General features: G+C 47.2%; 1 protein-coding gene across 4 annotated transcripts in view; it reads right to left on the reverse strand.

The window, feature by feature from the left end:
* The window catches only part of FAM135B (family with sequence similarity 135 member B), a 281,089-nt gene that overhangs the window by 129,035 nt on the left and 136,680 nt on the right, over nt 1-15,374 (reverse strand). For all 4 annotated transcript variants that reach the window (XM_032415828.1, XM_032415827.1, XM_032415826.1 and 1 more), the window contains exon 3: nt 11,230-11,309. In XM_032415828.1, the coding sequence (XP_032271719.1) occupies nt 11,230-11,309 (80 nt within the window). The remainder of the gene's footprint in view (nt 1-11,229; nt 11,310-15,374) is intronic.

Consider the following 15,374-nt stretch of genomic DNA (forward strand, 5'->3'; position numbering starts at 1 on the left):
TTCTTTTTTTTTTTTAAGATATAATGTATTATTTGTTTCAGAGGTACAGGTCTGTGATTCAATAGTCTTACACAATTCACAGCACTCACCATAGCACATACCCTCCCCAGTGTCCATCACCCAGTCACCCCATCCCTCCTACCCCACCCCCCACTCCAGCAACCCTCAGTTTGTTTCCTGAGATTAAGAATTACTTAATATTTGTTTGCAATAATCTGTTCTGCTTTAAAATTTAACTTAAAGGGGAATTGGCATCATTCTCTTAAATAAAAACGAAGCTGTTCTTGCTTTCCATACATAGGAGAGATTTGTGGAACGTATGAAAGATTCACAATGGAGTTAAGTATGGCTCGGGGTGTCTGTTTACAGTGGGGTGGGGGCAGAACCCAGGCACGTCCACACCACATGGAAAATGGACTTTTGACTTTGGACAACCGCAGCTTAGCTCCGTCCTGGAAAACATCCTGGTGCTCTGGACTGAGCAATAAGGGTAACACATCCTGGAAAACATCCTCACACTTTAGACTGAAACAGAGATAGTACAACGCTGTTAACTAAACAGCCAATCACGTATCAGAAAGTCAATTTAAATGCTGTCAGCACCAATCATAAGTCTTTCAAACGCTTTATGGAAGCTTGCGTCTTTCTGCCTTCAAAACCCTGCCTCCTGCCTGTAGCATGGAGCACACCCGCTTTCGGCTGTCTGTCTCCCAGATTGCAATCCCTAAGACCCCAAATAAACGCATACATTGATTTTGCAGCGTGTCTTTCCTTGTTTGGGAAAACAGATCAGTGTCATTAAAGTCTAGCCAGTTACAGGTAATGGAGCTGATCCCGCCCCTGCTCTCCTTGCTAAAAAAAAAGGAAGACTAGCAAAGGCTTATTATCCTAAAACACATTTTTTTTTCTTGAATTAAACACAGTCTTGAAAGAAAATTGAAAATGAAGAAAGTTTTCCATAGGAATTACTATTCAGGAGCATTATCTCACGGGTCTGCTAAATTCATCCTGATTCTTCCCAGTGGTCTCAGGGCAAAGGCTGAGAGTGGCAGAGGACGAATCAAAGGCTCTTCTTTCCTGGAGACAAACCTAGAATGGTGCCCATTTCAAAGGCTGCTCTTCTCGGCGTCTCTGTTTCTCAGGTGTGGCCAGATAAATAAATAGTAAATGAGATGTAGGAACATCACCCCCCCACCCACGGCTCCCCCCAGGGAAAGGAAGGGACTGCACACCCTCACTCTGCTTTTCCTCTCTGCCTTCCCCAGCCTGTGGCTCACATGCCACGGCCAAAACTTCAGAAGTCAGCCTGGACCCTAAGGGGGTCTCAATAGTGGAGGCTGCTCGTCAGGATGAAGAAGCAGAAAGACAGCCGGAGCTCGGGGTCTGATGGCCACGTGACGGCACCATGCCAATGTGGTCTGCCCACATCTGGAGCTTAATGTGAGTGAAAAACCATCTTTTATCTGGCTTAAGCCCCAATATGTCATGTCTGCGTCACTCACAATCCCGTACAATTACTAACCAATACCGGTGTTAACGCCACACTGTGGGAAAGGCCGATTTCAGCCTTTAAGCGTGCTGTGAGGTACAAATTATGATCCTCATCCTACAGATAAAAGACCTGAAATTCAGGAAGATCAAGTGACTTGCCTGAAGGCACAAAGCCCATAAGAGATTGAGCCAAGATGTGAGTCCAGCTTTCTCTGCCTTCAAAGCCCCTTAGAACCTGACTATTCTGTCTCTGGCACAAGGCCCAATTTGTCCTATTGGCATGGATGAAACTTAGTTCTTAAAATAAATGTGGAAATGGAAAATTTCACATTTTTATTATTGAAATGGCCACTGATTCAACTTGTCCAGTAATTCTGGACTGTGCCCGTATGTAGGACACAGGCCCATCAGCATGGTCTGCTTTATGGCTCGGCCTCCATTGTCAGGATGCCTGGGGTCTCCAAGCTGCCCAAGGGCCTAAATGATTGAGATTAAAGCAAAAGAACGGGATTCGAGATATAAACATAATGCTGCAAGGTCAAATTAATAAATACTTCATTAAATTTCCTCAAAATAATATATTGGTCACATTTAGTCTTTATAAATGTTACACTGCTTTTGCAAAGATCTTGTAGGTAGACTGTCTTACTTTGCAACATTTCCTGAGTATGCAGAAAAATAACAACTGTTCACAAATAGTTATTTGGAGCCAATTAATTTTAAAAATGCATTTTAGGGACACCTGGGTGGCTCAGTCAATTAAGTGTCTGACTCCTGATTTCAGCTCAGGTCATGATCTCAAGGTTATGAGATCGAGGCCCACGTCAGGCTCCATGCTGAGTGTGAAGCCTCCTTGGGATTCTCTCTCCCTCTCCCTCAGCCCCTCCCCCTTCCCCCAACTTGTGCACACACACATGTGTGCTCTCTCTCTAAATAAAAAATAATAACTAAAATAAAAACAATTTTACAGAAAAAAAATGTATATTCAATGTGGGAAATTGGTACATTTCAATGTCTCCTAGGAAGTGGAGTGGGGTCACCAAAAGTAAGAGTACCCGGGGCCGGGCGGATGGAGGTTCTGAAGTAGCTCTCAGGACCCAGTGTGGGGGGTGCAGAATCTCCCTCAGCAGGAATCTGGTGTTGAGAATGCTCCCCTTCCCTCTATTCTAGGGGTTCTGATATACTCATCCCTGATCCCTTGGATTAAAAAAAACTCCACATGTCATGGGGACACAGACTCCCTCATTTTCACTGGGGAAATACTGGACAGGACAAACTTGATTGCTCCTCATGGTGGAGAGAGAGGACCCTGGGCCCGGCCAGGGAGCATGTGTCTGGACCACACAGAGAGAGGCTCTCTGCTGCTTCTGGCAGTTACTGTTTCATCTACTCAGCCACCTCGGCTAGCTCATAAACAAATACTTCTTTGCATGATTACACTTTTTTCATCAGCCCTGGATGAAAATGCACCTGTAGGCAGATCAGTTATGAGGACCCTCTGCCACGCAGGTCTATCCTCAGGAAAGAGGTCCTTTACGTTAAGGCATTAAGACTTTGGAATTTCTTCACGTAGCTGTAAGTCACTGAGCAGAGAAGATGAAACCATCCGATTATCTGCCATTAGGATCAACTTAATAGCTACAATTACAGAATTTCAAGGTTCTCACAGAGCACCAAGTTCATCTTGTGTGTCCCCACGTCAATTTCCTCTTCAGTACTTTATCTGCTCCCCATCTCATCTCACTTTTAGAGCTGACTTAGGAGGGGTGGGAGTGAGGATCTAGAAACTGGATCCCTCAGGGATCCTGCAGGGTGTGGTCCCCACACTCAGAGGCCTGATGGGTCCGTCCCCTCCCAGACATCTCCCACACGGATGCTCCCAATTCCACACAACTTGGTTCATTCTTAGACTCTCAGAGACCATTTAGCCAAATCAGAAAGAGGTTGTCTTGCCTCTTGGACACTTTGCTGTTTTCCAAATAATCATCTTTTAAAAAACAACAACAACAACAGCTTATTGACTACTAATTGAGAACCAGAAACAGCATACTTTTCCATTGAGATACTTCCTCCCTATTATCACTGAGCCTTCGAGAGCTCACTATGTTTTTGTGTTTTGTTTTTTTTTTTTAATTGCGTGGAATTCAGCTTCTTTTCTTTCTTTCTTTGGTCCAAGTTCCATTCCCTGGTCTTTCATTCATCAATTCAATAAATGTACAGGGAACACCAACTGTGTTCCAGACACACTGATAGGCACCGGGAAGCTAGAACGGAATAAAGCCACACGGTGCCAGGACTGCAGGCATCACCTTGCTCACGGAGGATTTACTCACATCCCTAAATACCCACACACACAAAATAGTACAATAAAAGGCAACCTCATTTTCATAAGACTAGAAAGACTAGGAGTCAGTATACACTGTCTTGTAGGATTCCTCTCCATTGCCAGGGTCTCAAACCATGCTGGAAACCCAGGCCTGGAACCTCCAGTGATGGGGAGTCCACCAGGGAAGACAACATCTGTCGGGGGGCCTCTGGGAGTTCAGAGAGCTCTGGAAACAGTGCGGGACCCACAGGAGACACTCAAGGAGCATTTACAGAATAAGCAAAAACCCATCAGGCCTAGTTTCAGTCCATATAAATTTCACCCACGTCTGCTGACTGGCTTCTTCAATAAAACTAAAAATAGCCAGAATGTATTGAAGGCTTAGGATGTCAACCTCCCTTTCATAATATTCACATTTTCAATTCTCATGACTCCATGAAGAAAGGATGAGGAGGATGACTCCCATTTTACAGAGGTTCTAGGTCTCCCGTGTGAGTGGGACCCAGCTGGCTGGTCCAGAGCATGCGTGCGTGCGTGTGTGTGTGGTGCCCTAGAGACCGACGCTGTTCTCCCCGACCCACAAGGAAGGCCGCTCTGAAACTTGTGTCCCGTTGTCTCTGCCATATGCACCAGGGATCCCTCACTTACCCTCACCTTTCTTTGTGGGTGCCCATCCCTAAATCATGGCCGCCAGGTGCAAGGTGCCCCCACCCAGGCGCAGGCTGCTGGGGGAGGAGCCTTACTCCGTGTGGGGGGAATAGCAGGGCAGGTGTGCCGACGCCAGGTGGGCTGAGGCCCTGCGGACCTGCTGGCGGGCTCTCCTTGCTCTCTGAACACAAAGAGATTTGCTCTGACAACCCCAGGCCAGAAGCCAGGACCCCTGGAGGTCAGGTCTGCCTGATGGAGTCAGACCTGGGAAGAGAGCACTGCGGCCCTCCCAGGGAGGCTGCCCAAGCCCTGAGCAGCAGGCCTCTCTCCTCCCGGGCCCTCATCACTCTCTCTGTCATTGTCACTCAGCCGCTCGGTTCCCCACCACATCTGAGCTCCGAGAGAGCAGGGTCTGCCAGCAAGCTCTGCTTCAACGGCCTCACACGCAGCCGACTTTCAGAAACTGGGGTGTGACGCTGAGTGTCTCCACAGAATGCACACTGAGTATGGGGTGGATTAGGAGATTATTCCTGCCAAACGTGGTGGGCAGCTGAAGCAAGGAGGCCATGAGCTGGCGTGTGTGCACGTGGGGGCTCCTGGTGTATCCATGCATGTCACCTGATCCCCCAAACAGCCCTACGGGGTTGTTTCTATCACAGTTACTCCATTCACAGAGGGCGCTACGCACAGAAGCTCCTGGCCCAGGGTCACAAGGAACCCAGGTGAACTCAGCTCTGGCTAACTTCACACTCTACTTCCTATAATACAACTAATGCTATACAACTTCTAGTGGTTTCTGGATACAGTTGATAAAGCAGCAGACCCAGAGACGAGGGCTCATGCGCTGGTGACTTCTTATGCATGCGCTCCAGCAGGAGCAGGATGGAGAACACAGGGCAGGGGAAGGCAGGGAGTTGGCGGGGAGGCAGACATGGGTGCATTTCAGCAAAGGTGACCCTGTAGGGGACTCTGGAATATGAGTTACATCTCAGCTTGTCCCATCCTGAGACAAGGCATGGGGCTTCCCTGTCCCTGTACGGAGAATCATGGGTGCGGGCTGGGCTTGGGAAGACTGTGAGGGACAGTGGGATTCAAAGGCTCAGGCAAGTTCCAATCTTGAACAAAGTGCTCCCAGCAGCCTGGGGTGGTCCTCCAAAGCCAAGTCGCAGGTGGCAGGGGATGAGAGCACACTGAAATGGAAGCACGGTGATGGGGGAGGTACGTGTGTGTGTAGGCAATTGTGAGAAGGACACTCAGATAGGGAATTGGTAATTTCGATGTGGTGGGACATCTCCCTCCCAGAAGCTGCATCAGTCCTTTCTGCCAGTCTCCTGGACCCGAGGGGGAGGGTGGGAGGGACAGGCATTCAGAGTGGAAGGAATGGCAAGAACAGAGGCAGAGACAGAGCACACTGAAGACAACTTCCAGAGGAGGGCCTTGCAGGGCAAGCAGGCTTAAAGATGCCATCTCAAGGACAAAGGAGGAGCAACACCAGGCTTGGCCCCATGTCACAGGGCCAGCTGGCAGAGTAGACTCCTGGTCTGCCCAGGGGGGGGTCAAAAGTGAGGGACCTGGGCTTCAGTGGTTCTGAGCTGACCACTGATTTCGGAGCTGAGCGGGTGGGAGGATATTGCTCAAGTCTCGGCTTGGCCGGAGACCTCCTTCTGACGGCCCCGAGCAGTGCTCTCTTAGGGCCCCAGGTGGGTACTCAGAGCCTGGGAGCACGACTGTTTTACCTGCTTAGTATTCTCCATGAGAACAGGCATATTTGATATTTAGGTGCACTTTAATGGACCCTGAAAAGAAATCAGGTTGATTCATTTAAAGAATAAATGCCCCCCTGCGCCCCCTACATGATGAAACTCTTAAATGCTTCTACTTAATGGAAATCACCTCTCAAAACAGTACTAAAACTAATCATGGTAATTTTTATACATTTCCACAATTTCCTGTGCTATCTTCTCTCGGGCTTTGATGAACCGTGACGAGCGGATGCCTTTTCTGTGCGCAGCTCTCAACAGCCTGAGGTTGCCCTCTCTGACTTCAGTGATCATTCCCCCCGCCCCACCCCAGGGAAACATTTTCTAACACCTTCAGGGAGGAAGAAACGGCAAAATCTATGAAATAGCACCATCGTGGTGGAAGGAAATTATCACAATTAAGTAGACGTAATACTTATTCACAGGCACGGACATGTCAATTACTCGCAACCCTGACCTCAGGAGAGAGGAGGTGACCGTTCTGGGGGACCCACGAGGTAAGCAAGGCTCTGAGGCAAGCAAATCACATTTTAAAATTTCTCACTCTGGTTTCTCTTCCTGTTACACATTTTAAGTGACCAAAATTCATCTCTGTGCCTCTGAGGTCCCAGTACCTTGGTTTGTAAAGGCATCTGAAAGGTTTGGGGCAGCCAAGACTCATCCTGGCCCCAGTGGGTCATGACGGGATTGCCTGTCATTTATACTTTTCTATTTCTGGTAATGACCAAGACACTGTAGACTTTAGATTCCCACCGGACACCAGGGCCAAACACCCCCCCCCCCCCCGCCCGCCCAGCATTGCCACGTCCACAGAGAAACAGCCCCCTCTCTGCCCTGCCCCCAGTTCCAGGAGCAGATGGGACACCTGTCACCCGGGCTGTGCAGTCAGCTGACTGCTTGCATGTCTGTTCTGTAATGCTGGGATGTTTCCAGAATGCCCGGGGGACGGTCCCTTCTGAGTTCAGAATCCCTCACAGTCATGAGATACACAGTTCACTCAGACCAGAAGAAACCTTCCCCAAGTCATCTTTTAAAAACATATTGAAAAAAGACAACGCAATGGTGGCAGGTAATGGCTGCATTTCACATGGGAAATTATTCGTTTTCTCTTATTTACAGAATCCAACCATAAACATGGAGCCTGGAAAATTCAACGAGCAATTGTTTCACATCTTGAGAAACAGTATCTAAATCGTCTGCCTAACTGAAACCATCTCTACATAATGTGGCTACCAGAGGACAGATATATTGAAGAAGAGAACAAAAATGTCTAATTCTGCCCCTTCATTTATGAGACAACATCTCACGTTTGAACTGTGTTGGGTTTGTGTCTCTGAAGTGCTCTCATTTCATTGGGCCAACCGGCTGCAAGGAAGTCCGTGTGCTTGGTCAGCACAACTCGGCCCCCACTCCCCGGCCCCTAGCCACACCGTTTCTCTTCCCCCCTCGGCCCTGCCACCCCACATCTCTCCCGCCCTGAGCTCACGCCTGCACTGCTCAGGCCCCAGTCATTTTGCGACATCTGCCCAGATCATCCTTTCCTACCTCTGTCTGCTGAGCCAACCTCTGCTCCCAATTCCAGACCTCACTTGGGATCCCATCTCAACATCCATCTCTGCTGGACTCGTGGGACACTTGTCCACCTCCCCTGGAGGACCGTGAGCTCTTCCAAAGCAGCAAGGCAGCCTCCCATCCCCGGCGATGTGTCCCAGGGACCGGCACGGGGCAGAGAGCTGCTAAGTGAATAACCACTGTGTGCACAATGGGGACATTTACTCCAGCTAACAGGTACTGTGAGCTTACTCTGTGCCAGGCACTCTTCCAGACATTTCCTTGCATAATTCATTCAATCCTTAACACAAACCCGGAGGTAGGTGCCTCTTACCAGCCCCACTTTACAGGTAAGGAACCCAAAAATCAATCAATCCATCCATCAAATCAAAAAACTTTTCTAAATCCACACAGCAGACAAGTGTTGGAAGTAGGATTTGAACGTGGAAAGCTCAGAGCCTGTGGTTCTCACCACTACTGAATTCTGCACCTCTAGACACAGCAAACTTTTTCTATTTCTGTTTTAGAGATAAATGGAATAAAACAGCCAAATTAAATCATTTGTCCCTGCAAGACCACTCCACTAATGAGTGTCAAAGACATCATTAGGTCCCACGTGCTTTGACTCCTTCTCGTTGTTTCTCAGTATATCCTACCTCATCGTCTAAACATCTGGTCTTCTTCCTTTTTGCTTACTTAGAACTACACGCACGTGATGGAAATCATGTCTGGGTAACTGTATACAAGCACGACTGTTAAAACTGCCTTCATTGTGGTGCCGCAGAGGGCGCCTCACCAGGGGTGAAGTATATTCCCCTCCCCTTGAAGGTGGGCTGGCCTTGCACCTGGCCTTGAGCAATGCAATGTGGGGAAGGGACCCTGGGCCAGTTCCCAGCCCAGCCTGTTAGAAACCTAGAATCTCCTTTCTTCCCCCACCCCCCCCCCCCCCGCCTCTTTCAGTGAATTGAGCCACCATATAAGAGGTTGGACCACCCAACTGGAGACAGATGTTCAGTTGTTCCCTTGAGCAGTCCAGCCACCCCAACCAAGGATCAGACATGTCTGATGTCATGATCTCCAACGATCCATCCTCTCTGCAGAAATCTCAGCAGAAAGCAGCACATGAATGACCTGGATGAGGCTGGCCAACTCAAAACATCGAGAATAAATCATGGTTTTAAACCACTAAGTTTTTGGCGTGCCTGGCAGTGCAATGATATCTAACTGAAAATAATGCAACTGGAAATCACTTCGAGAAAGAAATCACAACAGCTCTCTCTTGCTCACTCATGGAGCAATCCTTATGGTAATTATTGCTGGCCTCTATGTTAGCATTCCGTTCTAAATAGTATGCTCGGGGATATTCCAAGGGCACAGCAAGTGTACCTCAATTAGCCCTATGTCAAACCAGACCAAAGAAGAAGAAAAGCTTTTTTTTTCCTCCCCCAAACTGCATTTCATTTGTCTTTGTTTCTGTGTGGCAAGTCCTACTCTCCCCAAGCCCCTTGCCGGGCTCTGCCGGCAGCTGGATGTCCAGCAGCCCTCTGGTCCTCACGGTGGGGGGTGGGGACCACCAGCTCCAAGAGAAGGCTCCGCTGGCGACAGCAACTGACCTCAGGTGCTAGAGTCACGGGGAAGGACCAGAGTCCTTGTCAGGAACCTGGGGCTGGCCGTGGGCAGGTGGGCTGGGGTACAGATCCCACCCAATTTCCAGGTCCCAGCCTCGTCCCTGAGAACAGACCCAGCCCCACAGCCCTGTGTGGCCACTCACAGGTCAGACTGACTGGACACTGACATTGAGCCAGGTCCTCTCCTGGCAATTAACATGTATAATCTCTGTGAATGTAAAATGTCCTTTTCCTTTATAATCTCTAAGACAAGAATACTACAGAGGATAGGTTTTTATCCTCCTTTTTCGGGTGAGGAAATTAAATTTCAAGTCGCCAATGCCTGGGGTCACACAGGAGTTCATGCAATGGCAGGATTCCTACTCCCTCTGCCAATCAACCTTCTTCTGGCAGAAAGTGGGGTAGAGATGGGGCACTACCCAGGCAGTGGCCAGCAGGGAACCGCACATGGGGACACAGGAGACCGGGTGCCACCAGTCTCAGTTGCCTGATTTCCTCCCCGGAGAGAGGAGCAGAGTGGAAGACAAGGGACGCCCTGGAGATGGGTTGACTTGCCTAGTACTTGACACTTAACTCTGCCCAGAGTCAGAGGAGGGGCAGGCGGTCTCCAGTGTTTTTCTGTTTCTAGACCACAGGCTCTGATCAACCACCGGCAGTCCTTGATGTTGTCCTGTGTGGTCTGAGTACCTGCTCTGCCCCACGCCGCCCACGCCTCCTGCAGGTGGAGCTAAGCGGACCACTGTGTCTACACCCGGAGTCTCCGGGTATTTCATTGCATGCGGTTCCACTCACCATAATATCACCGCCAATAATGAAGTGACCCGATTGCCAGGGAAATTCCAAAAGGACTTCTTTGAAGGGTAGCTATGACGAGAGCTTTCGACTCTACTGGTTTTTATGTCTATAATAATCTTTACTACCTCTATTTGTATCTTTAAAGTTAAGCAGATTTTCCATAGTTCTTTTTATCTCCTTGCTTTCTCTCTCTTCCATCCCTATAGGGTTTTTTTTGTTTTGTTTTTAAAGATTTTATTTATTTGAGAGAGAGAGAGAGAGAATGAGTGGTGGGGAGGGAAAGAGGGAGAGAGAGAGAAGTAGACTCCCCGCTGATCAAGAAGCCCACCATGGGGCTCGAACCCAGGACCCTGCGATCATGACCTGAGCCGAAGGCAGACGCTTAACTGACTGAGCCACCCAGGTGCCCCTGCCATCCCTGTTTTTCTCCTTCATACGCTATGACTGATCTACACATTCTCCCAAATGTACTAATATAAGCATTTCCTCTTGATGCCTATCCTTACTTCTTATGCAATAAACTCTATTTTTTGGACTCAGTGCTCTATTACACCTGCTGGGAGTCCTGGATGCCCACTAACACCCAGCCTCCTCCGAGTTAGAACTGGGGCTGTCCTTGGCCATCCTTCTCCCCAAGCTGGGAGTGTTGATTCTGAGTCCTCCTTGTACCTGGGAAGCTCTACCACAACTGCCAACTTATTCAGTCCTCTGTAACTAGCCGATCATCAGGATTGACAACAGGATGACACTTGCCATCGTCTTCCTCCCTGACTTGACTGTAACCAACCCTTCACAGCCAGGTTTATCCCTGGGAGAGTGTGTTTTCCTTCAGCCAGGTTCCCCTTGCAACAATGTGCACACATGGCTACACTAAGAGTGGGCCTCCATTTCCAAAATTCACTCATCCAACATTCAGTGCGATTTACTGAATGTCGCTATGTACGTTGCACTCTGCTGTGCACTGGTGTGTAGTGATAAAGGACGGTTTACCAGTGGAAAGCAAGTACCCCACTGCCATCCTCCTGCTCACCTGTCTGCCCAACGATGGAGGCGCTCAGTCTGTGGGGGATCCTTGAGGACACCTTCAAGGTCACTCGGATCTGGTAATACCTAAGGAAAGAACAGAGGACAGGCTGATGAAGATCAGACTCCTTACTGTTGGCTTCTTCTAAAAGTACAGGCCAAAGGGAACCATGGAAGTTTCTAGGCAGCGTGCACAGTCATTTGGCATCAAGGAGGGACAGTGGGAGAGGGCTAGGATGGGACCAAGATGGACACAGGAAGTTGAGTTGAAGTGAGATCATAGGAGACACATACAAGGTTGGTGGTAACAGGGAGAGGGAAAGGGATAGATGGTTGGTCATATGGCACAGGTACCTTAAGGGGCATGGCTTTTGTTTGGTCAGGAAAGTCCCTTCTATGGGAAAATGGAAGCTTTAACACATCGTGCAAAATCCATACATAAACTGAGTCACTGTCATGTTGCAACACAAACTCTTCCTTTAGAAACACAGCAGCTGGGTTACCAATCCTAGGGGTCTTGCCAACCACTTTTCCAGCATATTTCTGTGCCCTTATGTGTAATACATCACTCCCATCTCCAAATTCCATCATTTCAGGACATCGTGCAGGTTCCCACACTATCAGTAACCCTCCTATCTGTCCACTTCCACCACAGGTGCCGAAGTACCTCCTACAGGTCCCTGCCTTTGCCCTTCTGCTCACAAGCACTCAGGAACATTTCTGGCATCGTGCTATTCTCCCCTTCCACCGATTTCAAGCCCATTGTGAAATGGGATGTGAATAAAACAAAGTGAAATAGAGATAAAATGAACCATGAACCCATCAGTCTCCACTGGCTCATCAAGCATATGGCGGGGGGCGACACTGCACTGTGAATATACTCATAGAAGGTTCTGTTGACAGGCTCAGTTTGTTGTACGTGTGTGTTGAGTCATAAGCAGAGGAGATGTAGAGCAAAGAGCACTGGTGCTAGATTCATAGCCGGAGTTTGGGTGACATCATTTGTGAGCTGTGTGCTTTTGAATACACCACACAACTCCTCTGAACTTGTTTCTGTATCTGTAAAATGATGATTAAAAAAAAAAAAAAGAAAGAAAGAAAGTACCTCCTATGACATCTGCTTCCAGGAAAGATGAGTAGACATACTTTTCCTCATCCTTCCCACTACATACAACAAAACCTCTAGACAGTATATGTAAAACAAACAACAGACTTTTACAGACAAAGAAGAAAGCAAACAGTCTAAGGACCTCAAGGTCCAGATAAAGACGTGGTGGTGAGTTCTCTGCACTTCTTTTTGCCTCGTATATCCCAGAGAGAAACCAACCACCCAGAAATTCTAATGGCTGCACAACAAAAACAACAACAAAATCCCCAACAAAAATGTCTGTTTTCTCTAGACAAAGGACCAGAAAATGGGCAGCCTTGCAGGATAGAAAACTTTTAGACAGTAGTAGCTGTACTCCAGCCACACTACACACAAAAGATGTGACCTCACCCCCACACATACCAGCAAAGGCCAAGTGGGAGCCTCGACGTCACTGGCAAGCTTTAACAAGGCACCTTCCTCATTTGGCTAGAGAAGGTCTTTGAGGAGGGAGCCAGATTTTCACTACTAATGAATGGTGATGAGAATCCCACCTTTTTAAAGTACAGACCATGTGGGGGGCCTGAGTTTCTACCCCCACCCAGCAGTAACGAGAGCACATGTATGCTCAAATGATTTCTGACAAAAGTTCAAGAGCAATTCAGTGGAGAAAAGGTAGCCTTCTCAATCAATGATCCTGAAGTGCTTGGATATCTATAGGCAAAAACCAAACCAAACCAAAACCAAACAAAAAGCTCAACTTAGATCTCACACTTTCTACAAAAATTAATTCAAACTGGATCATAAACTTGCATGCAAAAAGTAAAACTATTAAACCTTCGAGAAGAAAAATAAAAGAAAGCTTTGAAATCTAGGGATAAGTGAAGAGTTCTTAACACCAAAAGAATGATCCACATACAAAAAAATTGACAAACTGGACTTCACCAAGCTAAACACTTGTGTTCTGCAGTATGTGCCATTAAGAGGATTGTAAGACAGGCTACATGGTGAGAGAAAATGCGTGCCAGTCACATGCAGTTGACCCTCATTATTTACGGATTCTGTATATGTGGATTCTCCTACTTGCTAACGTGTATCTACACCCTCACACACGGTGCTCAGGGGCTCCGTGGTCACTCAGATGTGCTCCCAGACAGACAAGTTCTGACTCCCCCGTGCACCTGTTTCACCTGAGCTCAGGCAAGACCACACTACCTTCTGTTTCCAGTTCTTATGCTGTAAACACATGTCCTCTGCAATCTATTTAGTACCCTTTTATTTTTTGTATTTTTGTGCTTTTTGTTGGTGACTCTGTTAACTAAAATGGCCCCTAGTGTAGAGCTGAAGTGCTGTCGCATGTCCCTAAATGCAGGACACCAGCAGAGACAAGAGTGTGTTAGATGAGCTGCACTCAGACCTGAGGCATAGTGCCACTGGCCGTGAGTTCAATGTTAGTGGATCAAAGATAGATAGATAGATAGATGATAGATATAGATAGATAGATAGATAGATAGATAGATAGATAGATAGATAGACAGATGATAGATAAATGGGTGGATAAATGATAGATAGATACATAGATAGATAGATGATAGATGATAGTAAATAGATGGATAAATGATAGATGGATAGATAGATAAATAGAGGACAGATTGATGACAGATAGATAAAAGATAAATGGGTGGATAGATGATAAATACACAGATACATAGATGATAGATGGATAGATAGATGATAGATGGATAGATAGATGATAGAAGATAGATACAGATACATAGATAGATGGATGATAGATGATAGATAAATGGATGGAGAGATGATAGATAGATGATAGATAAATGGATGGGTAGATAGATGATAGATAAATGGATGGGTAGATAGATAATAGATAGATAGATAGACGGCACTGCCTTATACAGAAACACACCTAAAACAAGGTTACGTATGGATCAGTTGATAAACACGTTGTGACCAAAGGCTCCCAGTCCCTCCCTCTATGTGCCCTTGGGGAGCAATGGCTCATTACACAGAGGCAGTTTACTACCACCGGGAAATCCACGGGGGAAGCACCATCACAAATCAGCTCACATATCTGTGTGAGGGAGACTGAGGCAGCGGAAGCTTCCCACCCTGTCTAGAGGAGACCACTGCTCCTTAGCAGTCACTAATTACCACTGTGCAGAAAGGTTGACTGTGTATTGCTAGATCGTTGGGGTTTTCAAAGAAAGATAGAAATTTGGATTTTTAATAAAACCTCTTTAAAATGTAAAATGCTGCTTCATAAATTAGTGACAGTAACGAGAGCAGTAACAGCAACAGCGAAACAATGAGAGGCGGCCACCACATTCACAATCAAGCTCCGCGTCTGCAGAATGGAACACATTTGCAGGCCACCTCCCCATGCGCCAATCATCGGCAAACGCTGATGGATACAAATACAAGAGGCCGCTTCTGGTGTTTCTTTAATAAAAAGACCCGTGCATTGCAATAATTTCATCAGCAGAGGAAGAGATGTAAATCCCACCACTACCACCACCAGTTTTAATATTCTAATGGCTTCTTCTCTGAACACAAAATGGGTCACCCCTTGCCAGAGGCGATATATCACTCTTCTATCAGGCGGTGCTTGGAGCAGTTACAGTTATGCACAAGACTTACTCAGCACCTCTCACCAGGGCCTGGGCCAGGAACTTCCATGTAGGCAATCCTGTGGCAGCCTCTATAAATCCTCTGAGAGAGAAAGCACCATCTCAGGGGCTACCCAGAGAAGACGCTGGGAATATCCAACTACTTATCCAGTAGCAAAGGGCACCCAGCATTCTAATCCGGAGATAAATATATGTTTTTAAGTTTTTGCCTGCGACACCTCACAGGAATCACATTTTATTGCATACATTAAAACCTTTTATAACCAATTCCAAAGCACTGTCTGAGTTCTTATTCCTTAAAAGCACTTGATGTTGCTGAGTCTTACTTCAAGGAATCAGTCATCATTTTGAACTTCAGAAGCATTACAGGCACATGTTGAAAGAAATAAGTTTCCATTAGATTGGCTCAATTGGGCT

Source organism: Phoca vitulina, unplaced genomic scaffold (assembly GCF_004348235.1).
Source record: "Phoca vitulina isolate PV1807 unplaced genomic scaffold, GSC_HSeal_1.0 scaffold18, whole genome shotgun sequence".
In the NCBI taxonomy this organism is placed as follows: domain Eukaryota; kingdom Metazoa; phylum Chordata; class Mammalia; order Carnivora; family Phocidae; genus Phoca; species Phoca vitulina.